The sequence below is a fragment of the Physeter macrocephalus genome, chromosome 15, assembly GCF_002837175.3.
Source record: "Physeter macrocephalus isolate SW-GA chromosome 15, ASM283717v5, whole genome shotgun sequence".
Taxonomy (NCBI): Eukaryota; Metazoa; Chordata; class Mammalia; order Artiodactyla; family Physeteridae; genus Physeter; species Physeter macrocephalus.
The window spans coordinates 68,773,543-68,790,120 of NC_041228.1; the positions used below are offsets into that span (position 1 = coordinate 68,773,543).

The window sequence follows — 16,578 nt, forward strand, 5'->3', positions numbered from 1 at the left end:
TGAATAGCGGGTTGATATTGAGACTGACAGAATCAGTTTAGTAAATGGGAGAACTTGTGTTATAATGGCTTCAGTCCTTCTAAAAATGGCCACCAGATATGACGTGGAAGAACTGGAGAGTATCTATATTCAGGAATAGGGTGAGGGAGAACTTTCTAATTTTTCATACCTGTTTTAATAGGATGATAAGTTAAAGAAGTTGGTTGAACAACATGGAACTGATGATTGGACTCTAATTGCTAGTCATCTTCAAGTAAGTAAAACATTATCTTATTTTGCTGACATGAATGATTTAGGCCATGGGGTTACATTTGCTATTTTCAGAAATGTGTCTACATTATTTTAGATTTAGATTTCCTTCCTAAAAACATCTCTTTTGTTCTGATCTTCCTACAGTTGGAAGCTTATAAAGTCTGATTTTCTAGTAATTAGTTTATCCAGGGATCTAAAAAGATTACTAATCTAAAACAAAAATGATACGAAGTTTGGGTAGGGCTTTATAAATATTTGCTGATAAATGTTAAAACATTTTGAGAGAAGTTAAATATATTGAAATATTTTGGTAGCTAATTAATAAAACCAGAAAAAACAACATTGCTGTGAGAATTAGAAGTAACATATAGGGTGTTTGGCACAGTTCCTGACATTTAGCACATGTTCAATAAATGGAAGCTAAATTAGAAAAGCTATTTACATTAGCTTTATCAGTTTAATTTCAATGGTGTAACAGCAAATAACAGAGAAATGCTACAAGGCTATACAGGAACAGCCTGATTATTTTGAAAAATTGATAACCTTAAAATGGATCAGCATTGATGTACAGAAGCTGTAAATGAAGAAGCTCAGTTTGAATAAAAATAAGTCCACTAGGCACCAGGACAGAGCTATTGGTAAATAAAGTATTTGTATTTATATGCTTCTAAATTATCTGTAATCCTGTATATGAACTAATATCTTTGGAAACTGGATCACTAATGAAAAGTTAAGTGTTATTATTATTATCCTTGTAATACATAGGAGTTAACTTAGGTTGTGACTTGACTAAAATAAGGCTACACTTATTAATCATTTTTGGAGTTTGGCATGTTTCTACATAAGGTTTTATCCTGGTAAATTCATTTTCCTTTTGAACTTCAACACTTAAATAATTTAACTGGTATATAATGCACATCTTCTATCTAGGTATATTTAGTTTTTACTTGATAACTTGGAGGTTGTCATTTATAAACATCCTTTAAATACCATGAGTGGTCTAATAATGCCTTTCAGGATTTTTTAATTTTCTAGAGTTATGTACTGCTATACTATATGAATCCAGACTGCTATGCTGTTTGAGTTCGTATGTCTGCTTTGTATAGTTGTCTGTTTACTCCCTTTTATTCATCAGTACATTTCTTTATGGCAGTATCTGTGTTGTAGCTTTGCTTTTTGCTGTTGTAAGGCAGAGTATAGAGATACATAATTTAACTTCAAATATATATTGTCTTTATTTATAGTCTAAGCAATGCTGACAACTTTAATTAAAAATTAATTGGGGCACAGGCATGTAAAATAAATACTACATTTTTAAAGAATGCTATTGAATGTCTTATCCTCGAAAAACTTTCTTCTTAAGGTTGTGAGATATAAGTTTGGGCTGACTTGCTTTCTGGAAGACAATTGTTCAATAACAAAATCATCTGAATTCTTTCAGAATCGTTCTGATTTTCAGTGTCAGCATCGGTGGCAGAAAGTTTTAAATCCAGAATTGATAAAGGGTCCCTGGACTAAAGAAGAAGATCAGAGGGTAACATGTTCATATTCTTTATTTTCACTGTGTAGGTGGACTTGCTTTTTTTCTTCCTAATACATTGGTTTTTGGTCACATAAATACATGTTTAAATCACTTTGATTTGTTCTCTGAGTTACTGCTTGCATAGGAATTGAAACTTGAGTATCTTGAAATGTAGTTTTTTCAGAACTGAGTCAAACCAAATATAATATGTATAGCCTTTGCTGTCTGAAAGTTTGGTTTGCAGAAGGAAAAATACTATCAGCTTAGTCACCTTCTTTAGAGCTTAGGTTAGCAACATTTAGGATATAATTTCTTGTTGAAAATTGAGTTAACATTTTAAAAACAGAATTTAATTTTATTCCTGTTTTATCTGAAAATGTGAGGTGTAAGGAAGTCATTCTTAACTTTCCCTCTTGACCTATAATGAACCCCCAAATAAGATAGATATCAGAGCATCATGTTCCCAAAGAGTTGGATGATTCAAAAACCAGGGTAATTCTTTGTGTTATGAAAGTGTGAGAAGAATGGGAGAGTTGCTGTCCTCTACTTTGAATTGCTCTTTAGTTCATGCTCTTTATGGCATAAATGTTGTTAATGTAGTTGGGAAATTAGAGTATTCTTATTGCCACTCAAAGTAAAAAAAAAAAAAAAAAAAAAAAACTACAAAAAACAAAACAAAACAAACAAAAAAACCCCAAACTTCACTAGGCTCAGAACTGATCTGATTTACTTGATGGCCAATGATAAGTTTTAAAATGTATGATTTGTATCCTTTCAGTTTGAGAAAGGAAGAAATGAAAAGACAGTAACTGTAGATCCTTCCTGCTTCCATAATGATTTATTTGGCTTTCAGCTGAAGCTTTAAAAAAAAAAAAAAAGTAAGAGTAGAAAATGCTTAAGTCTCAACATTTTTACTGTTATTTCATATTAATTTTGTATGAAACAATTTAACTTACAAGTCACTTTAATTAACACCTTGTATTTTAGATAAGTTTGGAATCAATTTTTTTAAAAAATTTATTTAGTTTTGGCTGTGTTGGGTCTTCGTTTCTGTGCGAGGGCCTTCTCTAGTTGCGGTGAGCAGGGGCCACTCTTCATCGCGGTGCGCAGGCCTCTCACTGTCACGGCCTCTCGTTGTGGAGCACGGGCTCCAGACGCGCAGGCTCAGTAGTTGTGGCTCACGGGCCTAGTTGCTCCGCGGCATGTGGGATCTTCCCAGACCAGGGCTTGAACCCATGACCCCTTCATTGGCAGGCAGATTCTCAACCACTGCGCCACCAGGGAAGTCCTGGAATCAGTTTTTGAACTTGGCAAATGCTGAAGGAATAGTTACTAGTAAAATTGGTTTTTTTAAGTTGTAGTTGTGATTTGGATTTAATGCATTAAAAATGGCATTCTTGAGTTATGTTTTAAAATTCTGTGAAGGTAGTGCCTTTTTAAAATTGACATATAATTATGTATTAGTTTCAGATGTACAACATAATGTATAAATTGCAAAATGATCACAAGTCTAGTTAATATCTATCCCCATATGTAGTAAAAATTTTTTTTCTTGTGATGAGAACTTTTAAGATCTACTCTCTCAGCAACTTTCAAATATGCAATACAGTATTACTAGCTGTAGCCACTATACTCTACATTATACCCCCATAGCTTATTTATTTTAAAAAAGGTAATGCTTTTTTAAACTTCGTTTTCTGTTTCTTAGGTTATTGAATTAGTTCAGAAATATGGGCCAAAAAGATGGTCTTTAATTGCAAAACATTTAAAAGGAAGAATAGGCAAGCAGTGTAGAGAAAGATGGCATAATCATCTGAATCCTGAGGTAAAGAAATCTTCCTGGACAGAAGAGGAGGACAGGATTATCTATGAAGCACATAAGCGGTTGGGAAATCGTTGGGCAGAAATTGCCAAACTACTTCCTGGAAGGTACTTATATAAATGTATATACATTTTTCTGTACTTAAACTTGATCTTTATTATGTTACTATTAAATATATTTATAAGTACCCATGACTTTTATTTATAATTAAAATTTAGACTGCAGAATACAAGCACCCCTTTGCGATATTTGTAATATCAGTACATTTTGTGGTAAGGGATATAATTACTTTTTTAATGAAATATTTTATAGTGGTAATTTGTGCAAGAAAATGATGGACCTTTAGATTATGTGAACGTTTAATGCACTCCCAAAATTGTGTTTACACATCAGTGCCATTTAAGCAACCTTCTTTGTACAAACTAAGTTGGAATGGAATCTGAGTTGAAGAGATTTCTTTCGTATTGGATTCTATGTATAAGACCAGAGAATAACAAATACACTGGCTGAAAAAAATTGCTATGAAAGTGCATTAGAGAAAATTCAATTCTTAATTAATTATGGTATCATTCAAATCATGGGTAGTGTGTATATATCCATGTGGCTAAAATATAGCACTTCCCTCAGGGGCACTGATGTGCTAAGTACACTATACACGGCACTGGTTCAGATGTTTCCTAGCTGTCTGTAGTACAGTAGACCAACAATCTTGGGAAAATCCATACCTCACTCGGAAGATACGCACTTGTTTTTTATTGCTGTAATCTCTTTATAGTACTTAATAGTTTATAAAATGCTTTTTACATATATTCTTTTTTTTCTTTTTTTTTTAGAGAAAGAAAACACTTTTACTGTTGAATAAACATTAAATCAGAATGTGATGCCCATCATAGGCAATCTGATAAGAGATTGCAAAAAACGGAGAGAAATCCCACCTTTCACCCACATAGCCAAGCAGATACGACCCATTACATACAGGTTCTCAAGATAAACAATAACTAGTCCTTAAGTCAGAAGACTTGACAGCACCATTTTATTTCACATAGTTCATCCTATTGTACACTTAACTAGCAATTGGAGTGCCCAACTGTGTTAGTTACTTGGCTTTATATAAAGGAAAAACAAACTTCTCATATCTCTTTTAGAAAGTAGTTTTACAACTTGGAGCCAGGTCAGCTAAAGTTGGGCTCCTACCCTCCTGCTGAAACTTGGAGATAGGGTGCTGTATTCTATATATTCTTAATTAATCTTCATATACTTGTGAAATATGCAGAGCAAACATTGCTGTCTTTGTTTTATAGATAAGGAAATTAAAGCATAGTGTTAAGTTTTTTTATCCAAGTTACTGAACCTGGTCTAGGAACTTCTGATGTTTTCAATCTTTGATACATCTTTTTACTGTCCATAGAACCTAGCTTAGTGCTTAGCATAAAGTAGATTCTCAGTAAATGTTTATGTATTTTTAAAAATTTATACTACAAGTAGCTAGGTTGAAGACTTCCATTTTTACAAGGGGAACTTAGGTAAAAGAGGAGCCAATGAACTCTTTCTTTCGTAGGTATTTTGTAAGAAGTGAAAAAGAATACTGGGATTCTGTATTTTGTGGTTTGCATTTTATGACCATGTTTGATCTTGGCTTTAGGGCTTTTGCCCTCACTATGCCCTTTGCCTGGAATGCTCTTTTTTTTTTTTTTTTTTTTTTTTTCCTGTTCTTGTATGGCTGGTTCATTCTTGTCATTCAGATCTTAGCTTCGCTGTAACCTCACAGAGGACTTCCTCGACCACCTAATCAAAATTACTATAGTTACTCACTTTTCTTACCCTACTTTAAATGATCTGCATTGCACTATTTTTCTTATTATTTATTTTTTTGTTTTTCTCTTCTTTCCTCCTTCCCTGCCCCCATGCTTCCAGTGAGAATGTAAAGCCCCATGAGAGCTGGGACTTTCTTTATCTTATTCACTGCTGTATCTCCAGTGTTTAGAACTTTATCTGACATAGAGATATAGAGTTTATTTTTTGAATTATAAAAAGTGTCTAATTGCACCAGTTGTAAAAATTTAAGTACTTTGTATACTTTTTACAGTGTTAACATTTATGGAATCCTCTTTTTCTTTTTAAATATATACTTTCTTAGGACTGATAACTCTATCAAAAATCATTGGAATTCTACTATGCGAAGAAAAGTGGAGCAGGAAGGCTACTTACAAGATGGAATAAAATCAGAACGATCTTCATCTAAACTTCAACACAAACCTTGTGCGACCATGGACCATTTGCAAACCCAGAATCAGTTTTACATACCTGTTCAGGCACATATTTTTAATACCTTTATAATTTAAAAAATATCTTTAGTTGCTATATTTCTTAAGTTTCTTTAGGGAAGGTGTTTAGTTTCTTAATAGGACAAAAACAACATATATTAAGAGGAATAGACATTTAAATTTCCAAACTGAAGAAATATGCCATGACTAGCTGTTAAACCATTAGTGGAAGTTTATCTCTACTTGTTTTTTTTTTTTTCTGTATGCGGGCCTCTCACTGTTGCGGCCTCTCCCGCTGTGGAGCACAGGCTCCGGACACGCAGGCTCAGCGGCTTTTTACTGTCCATAGAACCTAGCTTAGTGCTTAGCATAAAGTAGATTCTCAGTAAATGTTTATGTATTTTTAAAAATTTATACTACAAGTAGCTAGGTTGAAGACTTCCATTTTTACAAGGGGAACTTAGGTAAAAGAGGAGCCAATGAACTCTTTCTTTCGTAGGTATTTTGTAAGAAGTGAAAAAGAATACTGGGATTCTGTATTTTGTGGTTTGCATTTTATGACCATGTTTGATCTTGGCTTTAGGGCTTTTGCCCTCACTATGCCCTTTGCCTGGAATGCTTTTTTTTTTTTTTTTTTTTTTTTTTCCTGTTCTTGTATGGCTGGTTCATTCTTGTCATTCAGATCTTAGCTTCGCTGTAACCTCACAGAGGACTTCCTCGACCACCTAATCAAAATTACTATAGTTACTCACTTTTCTTACCCTACTTTAAATGATCTGCATTGCACTATTTTTCTTATTATTTATTTTTTTGTTTTTCTCTTCTTTCCTCCTTCCCTGCCCCCATGCTTCCAGTGAGAATGTAAAGCCCCATGAGAGCTGGGACTTTCTTTATCTTATTCACTGCTGTATCTCCAGTGTTTAGAACTTTATCTGACATAGAGATATAGAGTTTATTTTTTGAATTATAAAAAGTGTCTAATTGCACCAGTTGTAAAAATTTAAGTACTTTGTATACTTTTTACAGTGTTAACATTTATGGAATCCTCTTTTTCTTTTTAAATATATACTTTCTTAGGACTGATAACTCTATCAAAAATCATTGGAATTCTACTATGCGAAGAAAAGTGGAGCAGGAAGGCTACTTACAAGATGGAATAAAATCAGAACGATCTTCATCTAAACTTCAACACAAACCTTGTGCGACCATGGACCATTTGCAAACCCAGAATCAGTTTTACATACCTGTTCAGGCACATATTTTTAATACCTTTATAATTTAAAAAATATCTTTAGTTGCTATATTTCTTAAGTTTCTTTAGGGAAGGTGTTTAGTTTCTTAATAGGACAAAAACAACATATATTAAGAGGAATAGACATTTAAATTTCCAAACTGAAGAAATATGCCATGACTAGCTGTTAAACCATTAGTGGAAGTTTATCTCTACTTGTTTTTTTTTTTTTCTGTATGCGGGCCTCTCACTGTTGCGGCCTCTCCCGCTGTGGAGCACAGGCTCCGGACACGCAGGCTCAGCGGCCACAGCTCACGGGCCCAGCCACTCCCAGCCACCCGTATCCCCTGCATCGGCAGGCAGACTCCCAACCACTGCGCCACCAGGGAAGCCCTCTACTTGTTTTGATTGATAAATATTTTGAGAACAAACTCATTAAAATATTTCCTTTTATATATAATTTTTATGTTATCTAGTTAAAAAACTTAGTATGTACATTTCCTAATACTATCATTCGTTGAATCTTCATGATTCAAAGCTAATGATCATTTGTGCTTTAATAGTGATTGTAGTTTACTTTTTAAAAAAAATTTTGTGTAATTGTAGTATTGCTTACCTCTAAGAGGTAAGTGTATATAAAATGGTTTAGAGGAGAAGATAGTCAAAAATCATTCAAGCCATCATTTTGGAGTGTGTGGTAAATAATTGGTTCTTTGATGGTATTCAGCTTTGCTTTTCCCTCATCACTCAACTGACTGAGTGACTTCAGCCTTTGTTTAGACAGGTTCATTGGAGATGACCCACGTTCATCATAGGGCAAGCTCTGTTTTCCTTACAATGCATTTTCCTACCTGCAAGAAATTAGGAGTTTTCATAAGATTTGTTTTACGTTTTCCTGTCTATTTGTCTGTCCTGCCATTTTTCATGTTGAGCAGTTCTTGGTTCTTGTCACATAAAATGTGACAATATAAAGTATCTACCAAAAGATAAAATTTGGCTAGTTGTTAACAGTCTGTGCTTAGTATGCCACAGATTTGATTTTATTCCACTAAGTGGACATTATTTTTTTTAGACATAATTTTAAAAGAACCACTTAAAAAGGTAGTGACATCTTAATTTACAAGTAGGAAAACACGTAAAGACAGTACAGTTATCTGCTGATACTCAGTACCTTAAGGTTTTTATGGTCTGTTTCTTTACATTTTTCTTTAGAGTCCTAGATTTCAGCAGCATAAACTGAAACATTCTGCTTCTATCTTAGAAAGGTTATCATTTAAATTTATTTTTTTAACTCATCGGAAGATAATTTTTTAAATTATTTGGGGCCAATGCAGTGTTTAACACTCTCAATCAAAATATATTGGAAACTAAGGATATTTCCTGTACGTTAAGAATTATTTACCTTACTTTTAATAATTCTTGACAGGTTTGTGTATTCATAGTTGAAACATTTAAACTGCTAAAAAGATAATTCTAATTTTGAGTTGAAAGAAAAAAATGGATTGGTTTGAAATCCTGTTACAGATTAAAATGAAAAGTTTGAGAAAGATAAGTTTCTAATTCATTGGAAGCTGAGCAATAACTGATACTAATGAAGTGTTGTGAAAATTAAATTCCATGTTAGAAGTTATATATAATGTTTCTGCATTATATAGTGGTTTAGGTAGTCCATTATGGAAAATAGACAATTTCATATTTATATTTATTAGATTTTAAGGTTTTAAAAAACACTTCTCATATTTCTCCCAACCACTGCTCACTAAGTTTGCATGCAACTTCAAAAATTTTATTACAGATGCTTTAGAAAAGAAGCAGAATAATTCTTAGTCTATTTTCAGAGTATTAAAAAGTACATGAGTGATTCTGATTGTTTTTCTGAGACAAGTAATAGAAGCAGGCTCTGTTTTCATATCTTTCTATACAGAGATTGGCGTGGGGTGGTGGTAGAAGTAGGAGTTAAGAATATTGAAGACTTGCTTTAGGCTCCAACTTTGAGAGTGCTTCATGTGGATCAGCCCTTTCCTCTGAAGGACAGGAACACAATTACTTTGTCTTCTCCAGGAGGCAGAGCAATCCTTTAATAGCAGATTTTAAAAAATACTTGGTGGATATTGTAGATAATAGATAGACTGACTGGGTGATAAATCTAGCCTAGACAATTCTCATATTTCATTCAGGAGAAAATAGGTCTTTGCTAAGAGTTATGACTTTTAATCAGTAGGTCCTAAGATTAAAGATGCAGTTATTAAGGAACTATTATATGTATAAATATTCAAAGTTAACAGAGATACTGAGTGTTTCATGTTGATTTTCAGTTTTTGTGCTTTGTCTCAGATTTTTAAAAATTTCCAGAGCATTATATGTATGATATTAATGTTTTAATTACTTTTTAGATTCCGGGCTACCAGTATGTGTCACCTGGAGGCAATTGTGTAGAACATGTTCAGCCTTCTTCTGCCTTTATTCAGGTAACTTTTTATTTATAAAAAGCAAAAAACCAAAACAAACCCAAAGGAAATACTTTCAAACATTTTCAGATCTAATAGTGCCTGTTTCCTCATCTTTAAAATTAAGGCAAAAATAGTACTATCTGGTCTATTTACTTTGAGTATTATAACATTAAAGGAGAAAGTTTGTGTGTTTGAGAAATATAAACTGTACAAATGAAAAGTAGTTCACAACACCAGTAAGGTGGTTCTTTCATTCTTCCAACTTAGAGCATTCAGGTTATGAATGGACATATTTTTGCTAAATTGGATAGAATATATCTATTAAGATTCAATAAATTAAAACAGACTCCACACATAAGTTTTTAAGTTGATACAGATGATACAATGTAAGGTTTTTCATGCATTTAAATTTCCCAAATCCTTTCTGTTAAATTGAAAATATTTACCAGCACCTCTTTAGATACCAGAAGGATTGTGATACTGAGTATTTGGGATTTAGTAGTATTAAGTTTATTAGAGAAAACAGATTTTATGTTGCATAGAAGAAAATAAAGATTAGAACATTAATAATAATAATAAAGCAATTTTGTAAGTAGCCTGTTTTTTTTCTTTTATTTAACTTATTTTAGCAACCCTTTGTTGATGAAGACCCTGATAAGGAAAAAAAAATAAAGGAACTTGAGTTGCTTCTTATGTCAGCTGAGAATGAAGTTAGAAGAAAGCGAGTTCCATCAGTAAGAAATAAGCTTAAGTGTTTAGATTTTATTGTTAGAATCTTTTATATGCTTTATATGCTCTTATAGTTTTAATCAGGACTGACTTTCATATGCCAACAAGTGGAAAGCATATTCAGTGTGACTTCAGATTTTAATATGGACTAAAAATAGTTTTTCTAATTTGCAACTTTGAAGTTGCCTGTTTTTGATATGCATCTCTTTGAACATATTTTACAGTGTTCTGTATTAAGATGCTTCTTGAGTCATAAATATCAAACAAACTTAAGTTATAACCTTCAATATGTATATCTGAAAATGTGTGATTCAGATTAGGCTTTGGTTTTACTTTGGACATTCTATGTGATAATGGCCTTAATAGAAGAAAAAAAAAAAGCTGAAAAAACAAGGAATTTAATAGATGTGTACAGATTTATGTGCTTCAGAATTATTTTTATTCTCTCTTTGAAAATGTTTTCCTGTTTACTATATTTAGAACACAAATTCAGTAAATTGGAAAAAGTTATAATGTTAAAAATATGGGAAAAGGAAACATTTAGATTTTATGCTCTCTAAAGAAATTTTTCTCTGGATGTTGGGTTTTGGTTATCAGGTATGAAAAGTATTGTCTGAGATTTGGTTGATGAGAACAACTAGGAGTATTAAATCAGGATAAAGGGTAATGATTCTAGCTAAGTAAAACAGGCTATGCTAGATGGGTTAAAAGGAAAAAAAAGTTTATATTTAAGTGACAATTTAAAAAGTTTAATACCCTGGGACTTTTTACATTTAGGAAAGTGTTTTTCTTGGTTTGGGGCTGAATGAGGGGACAATATATTTAGAGTGACTAATACAAAATTACTAAATAGAATAACCTGAGGACTTGAAATAGTATTATGAGGCAACTGGTGATGTCTTCATACCATTTCAGAGAGTATTAATAAAAATGACATTTGTTAATTGTAGTAGTTGAGATATACACCATGAGAAAAGTAATTTTTTTTTGAAACTGTAAAAACCGTGGGCAAATAGGGAGACCTGAAGTGTACTTATTTTAAAGTTAATTTCAGTTTTATTAAGCTGCAAATAAATAATCATGGTTACAGAGTTCACATTTGTAGGTTACCATGTAAGCACATTTTAAATTTTTTGATAATAGTCTATCATTTTTACTATAACAGGAAAATATAATTAGCTAAAAGAATTTCCATTTGCATTAAAAAGGGAGAAAGTTATTAATTTTTTTTCATAGTTTCTGTCTAAAATGCACTCTCATAAAGATCTGGTTGAATAAGGAGATTGGAGGTTCTAGAGGGAAATTGCTGCACCCAGTATAATAGACTCCATATGCATATAAAGTATTTATTCTAGACAATTATGTGATAATGATGATTGCCACTTTATTGAGTATTCATCATGTTCCACTGTTGTAGATGTGTTATATGTATTCCTGGTGATCCTTATATTAACTCTGCAAATAAGGTGGTTGGTTGCTAGGGATTCAGAGTCGGGCCAGTGGGCCTAGTAACCTCCCTCTTTGAATCTTTTTCCTGCCCGCAAACTTAGTTGAAATGTATATGGTTTGGAAGTTATTTCCAGAAAGTGATTGTAAACTCGGAAGGTGGCTGTGCTAGTGAAACAAGATTGCTTTAATTTCTTTTATTTATAGGAATCTTTAAAACAGGTGGAACCTGTTTTGCAACAATGTTGAAAATTTGTTTTTTCACCTTACTTAACCGGAAACTTAACATTTTGCTGTTGTGAATATCTAGCATATTCTAGTAATTTTTTATTTTAGTAGTCATAGGTACTGTTTATGGAGTGCTTCCTATGGACTGAGCAGTGTGCTCTCTAAAATATGGTAACTGTTAGACACATTTAATTCGAAATTTAAAAATTCAGCTCCTCAGTTGCACTAGCCACATTATTGTTGCTCATGTGGCTGGCGCCCATTTTGAGCAGGTTCAGGTGCAGAACATTTTCATCACCTCACAGGTTCTGTTGGACAGTGCTATACGCTTTACATCCTGTTTCTTTTTTTTTTTTCCTAGTTTTTTTGAAATATAATTAACATATAGCACCGTATAAGTTTAAAGTGTGCAGCATAATGATTTTACTTACATATTGTGAAATGATTACCACAGTAAGTTTAGTGAACATCCATTGTCTCATATAGGTACCAAAAAAAAAAAAAAAAGAAGGGAAAAAAGTTTTTTTCCTTGTGATGAGAACTCGTAGGATCTACTAATCTTAACAGTTCTCAAGTTACATAATGTTTCTTGATCGTGGCTCTTCAAGGTCTCTCTTCTTGTTTTTCATTATGAGACACTAGAAAACTAGGCTCAAAAGATAAGTAAGGGCTTCCCTGGTGGCGCAGTGGTTGAGAATCCTCCTGCCAATGCAGGGGACACGGGTTCGTGCCCCGGTCCGGGAAGATCCCACATGCCACGGAGTGGCTGGGCCCGTGAGCCATGGCCGCTGAGCCTGCGCGTCCGGAGCCTGTGCTCCACGACGGGAGAGGCCACAACAGTGAGAAGCCCGTGTACCATAAAAAAAAAAGATAAGTAAATTGGTCAGTGTACATCTCTAGAGAGATAAAGAAAAATGACACAGTCCCTGAATTCAAAGAACAGTGGGGACACAGATAAGAAACAGCATCCGGTGTGATATAATAAGTAACACAGTTTTATGGGAGCTCATAGAAGATTGAGATTTAGGTTGTCAGAAGGGTTCCTGGAAGAAATCCTATTTGAGCTCAGTCTTGAAAGACAGGCAGTGATTATATATTAGCAAAAAGATGAAGTAGGACATTATTATAAATGGAAACAGATAGAAGTGTATAATCAGATGGAGTACTTTCCAATATTTGAACTGTATCTTAAATGAGGAATAGGAATTTTCCCTGGTCAGTAGGTTGAGCATTCCAGATGAAGGGAGCAGCAGTGTGTGCGAAGGCTGCACCCTTTATCCAGGATGAAAGACCAAAACTTATCAGGGAATTGCAAGTACTGTACTCTAGTTGGGTATGCAGTACTCCCTGGGAGGGGGGGCTTGAATTGGGAGATGAAGTTAGAAAGGTAGAGAAAAGCCAGATTCTAGGAGTTTGGACCTTATGTTGTAGTATATATGGTACATTACTAGTTTTATCTCACCATGACTTTATAGATTTGGGAAAAATGTAGTTAGAAAAAAGAAATATAGTCAAGATGAGGTTTAATGAAAAAAGTTTTTATATCAGTTTTGAGGAAAGATGGTATATTTGCTACTATATTTTTAGCTGAAATGTTGTGAAGTATGTTGGTCTAGAAAAAATTTTTACTTAAAATCCAAATTTTTGCTTAGATTGGGAATGACAAATAATGTTTAAATTTCTTTTGTACTTTTAGCAACCTGGAAGCTTTTCTAGCTGGTCTGGTAGTTTCCTCATGGATGATAGCATGTCTAATACTCTAAGCCTCGAGGAGCACGCTAGTGAGTTTTACAGTCTGGATGAAAATCAGGCTGTGTCTGCTCAGCAGAACTCACCCACAAAGTTCCTGGCCGTGGAGGCAAACGCTGTGCTGTCCTCTCTACAGACCATCCCAGAATTTGCAGAGACTCTAGAACTTATTGAATCTGTAAGTTTGAAATTGTGAGATTATCAAAAGCTCAGTTTTAGTTATGTGGTTACATGTTCAGAAACTCAGTTTAATGGACACTGACCAGTTTTATGTCACACATTACCTTGTATGTCATGCTTAATTTTGTTCTGATATTTTGCAGTGGTTTCTGGCAAAAAAAAAGTATATATATATTTATGTATTTATTATACAAGTTGTATATTAGAGATAGTTGGAAAGTAGAGAAAACTGTAGGAAGAAAATTAAAATCCCCCATAAACCCAGAGTTAATAATTTGAGGTATTTCCTTGCAGGCTGTGTTATAGACATATAAAACACACATCTATGTATACATTTTTAAACCCAAATATACACTAATGTATTATGTTTGTGAATTTTTTTCCCACATTATATCATGAGCATGTCTCTGTTTTCTTAACTCATTTTTAAACTTGAGTTTTAATGGCTTCATGGTATTCTGTCATATGAATGTAGCAAAATTTATTTATCCAACATACTATTATTACTGGACATTTTATGTGGTGTCCAGTTTTTCAGTATTACAAATTAAAGAACGTACATAAAGCTTTGTGCAAAATCATGATTATGTCCTTAGGTTAAATTGAATTTTTGGACCATGGTGTATGACCACTTTGAAGATATTCCATACATATTACCAAATGATTATGTAGATGTGGAAGAGAGTGTAAAGTTTTATGACGAACTGTACTCTTTTATAAAAATAACTTAAAATAATTTGTTCTTTTCATTTAAAATACTTTGGCAGTAAGCTTCAGCTACTGAATTAGATGAAATATTACTTTGGAATGTTCCAACTGGAGTTGTCATAAAAGCATAATCTGTTCCTCTCGAATGGGCTTGCTTAAAAAAACGATGAGCCAAGGAAAGCCTATTTCTACTGATAAAAATGAGTAGTTAATTAACTCTGGAAATCATCATCCTATGTTCAAGACTAGATTTAACCAGGTTGTAATATTAATAACTTTAGTTAAGAATTTAATTTATTGCAGGATCCTGTAGCATGGAGTGATGTTACTAGCTTTGATCTTTCTGATGCTGCTGCTTCTCCTGTCAAGTCCACCCCAGTTAAACTAATGCGAATTCAACACAACGAAGGAGCCATGGAATGTCAATTTAACGTCAGTCTTGTACTTGAAGGGAAAAAAAACAGTTGTAACGGTGCAGACAGTGAGGCTGTTCCTTTAACATCCCCAAGTGCGGCTAAGTTTAGCACTCCACCAACCATCCTCAGAAAGAAGAGAAGAATGCGAGTGGGTCAGTCCCCAGGCAGCGACCCTGGCGATGGCTCATTCAATGATGGTGGTAATACGGCATTAAAACACACACCGGTGAAAACACTACCATTTTCTCCTTCACAGGTAGTAGTGTCATTTTTATTTATGTTTCCAAATGTTGATGAGTTGGATTAAATTAGATCTTTAACATCCATACTAACAGTTCCTTGCTTTGATAACACATAAAAATGGATAATGTATTTAAATGTATACAGGAGAGTGCTGAGCTATGATAAATCAGAAAAGTATCTCACAAAGTGTAGTAGTTGCATTTTATCTTACAATTTTTCGAGCGGAAAGGGATGTTTTAGATATGTAGTTCTACATCTTTATAGAACTCATCAGGAAGTAGGCCCAGAAAGATAAAATGATTTGCCCAAAGTTATCTAATGGCAGAGCTGAGACTGGGAGCCAGTTTCCTGACTGACTGTTCAAGAGATATCAGGTATATATTCATAGACAACTGCTCCTTATAAGAATTTCATGTGTCAGTAGGTTGTTTAGGGATGTCAGGAACTATCTGCTTTCTCCTGTAGTTATATCCCTGGGGAGCAGATATTTCTATCAAGGCAAACTGTACCTTTTATTTTATAATACTATCTTTGTTAATGAACACCATTTTCCAGGCTGTGTGCTAAACATTTTTCTTACAGTATCTTAGTTAATGCTCTTTAAGAAAACCTCAGAGGTAGGTAGAATGAAATTCAGAAGTTAGGCAATTTGTCCAAGGTCAGTTATTAAGAAAGAGATGAAGCTGGTGGTGTTTGCTTAAAGTGTCTTGACAGAGGTTAAAAAGTCCTATAGGAGAAGAAGGAAGTTTAATGGCCAAATAAACTAGGAGGATGTTGGGATATTATTGGAGGTATGTTTTTGATGCTGGGAAGATGAGGATCCGGTAGTAAGTACACAGCCACTGTTTTCTCTGAAAATGGCACCCCCTCTGCTTCAGGGGATGCTATTTACATAGGCTACAATGCAGGTAGTGTGTCCCACCCCCCACCCCAAGATTTACAGAGTATCCTGAGGAAGGTGAACCAGGGTTGAGCAGACTAGCAATTTTCTATTTTTGGAGTTTTGCGTACCTGCAATTTTCATTGAACAGTAAATTCTAAGGTGGAAAATGGCTGAGAAGGTGAGGCATGATTATAAAGATCATATATCCCATAGCAAAGAACTTGGATTCTATCCTATGATTTATGGGCATCAGAAGTGATAGAGCTATTATAGAATTCATTCCAGTTATAAGCAGCCTTAAAGCGATTTCCACTTTTTAAAAAAATGTATTTATTATTGTTATTTTTTGGAGGGGCTGCGTCAGGTCTTAGTTGCAGCATGCGGGATCTTCACTGAGGCATGCGGGATCTTCTTTCCTTGCAGCGTGCGGGCTTCTCTCTAGTTGTGGTGTGCAG

General features: G+C 33.9%; 1 protein-coding gene across 2 annotated transcripts in view; it reads left to right on the forward strand.

The window, feature by feature from the left end:
• Positions 1–16,578, forward strand: part of MYBL1 (MYB proto-oncogene like 1) — a 35,217-nt gene that overhangs the window by 8,935 nt on the left and 9,704 nt on the right. For both annotated transcript variants that reach the window (XM_024126974.2, XM_024126975.2), the window contains exons 3-10: positions 182–253; positions 1,694–1,786; positions 3,483–3,703; positions 5,734–5,908; positions 9,485–9,559; positions 10,171–10,275; positions 13,641–13,871; positions 14,885–15,253. In XM_024126974.2, coding sequence (XP_023982742.1) covers positions 182–253; positions 1,694–1,786; positions 3,483–3,703; positions 5,734–5,908; positions 9,485–9,559; positions 10,171–10,275; positions 13,641–13,871; positions 14,885–15,253 — 1,341 coding nt within the window. The remainder of the gene's footprint in view (positions 1–181; positions 254–1,693; positions 1,787–3,482; positions 3,704–5,733; positions 5,909–9,484; positions 9,560–10,170; positions 10,276–13,640; positions 13,872–14,884; positions 15,254–16,578) is intronic.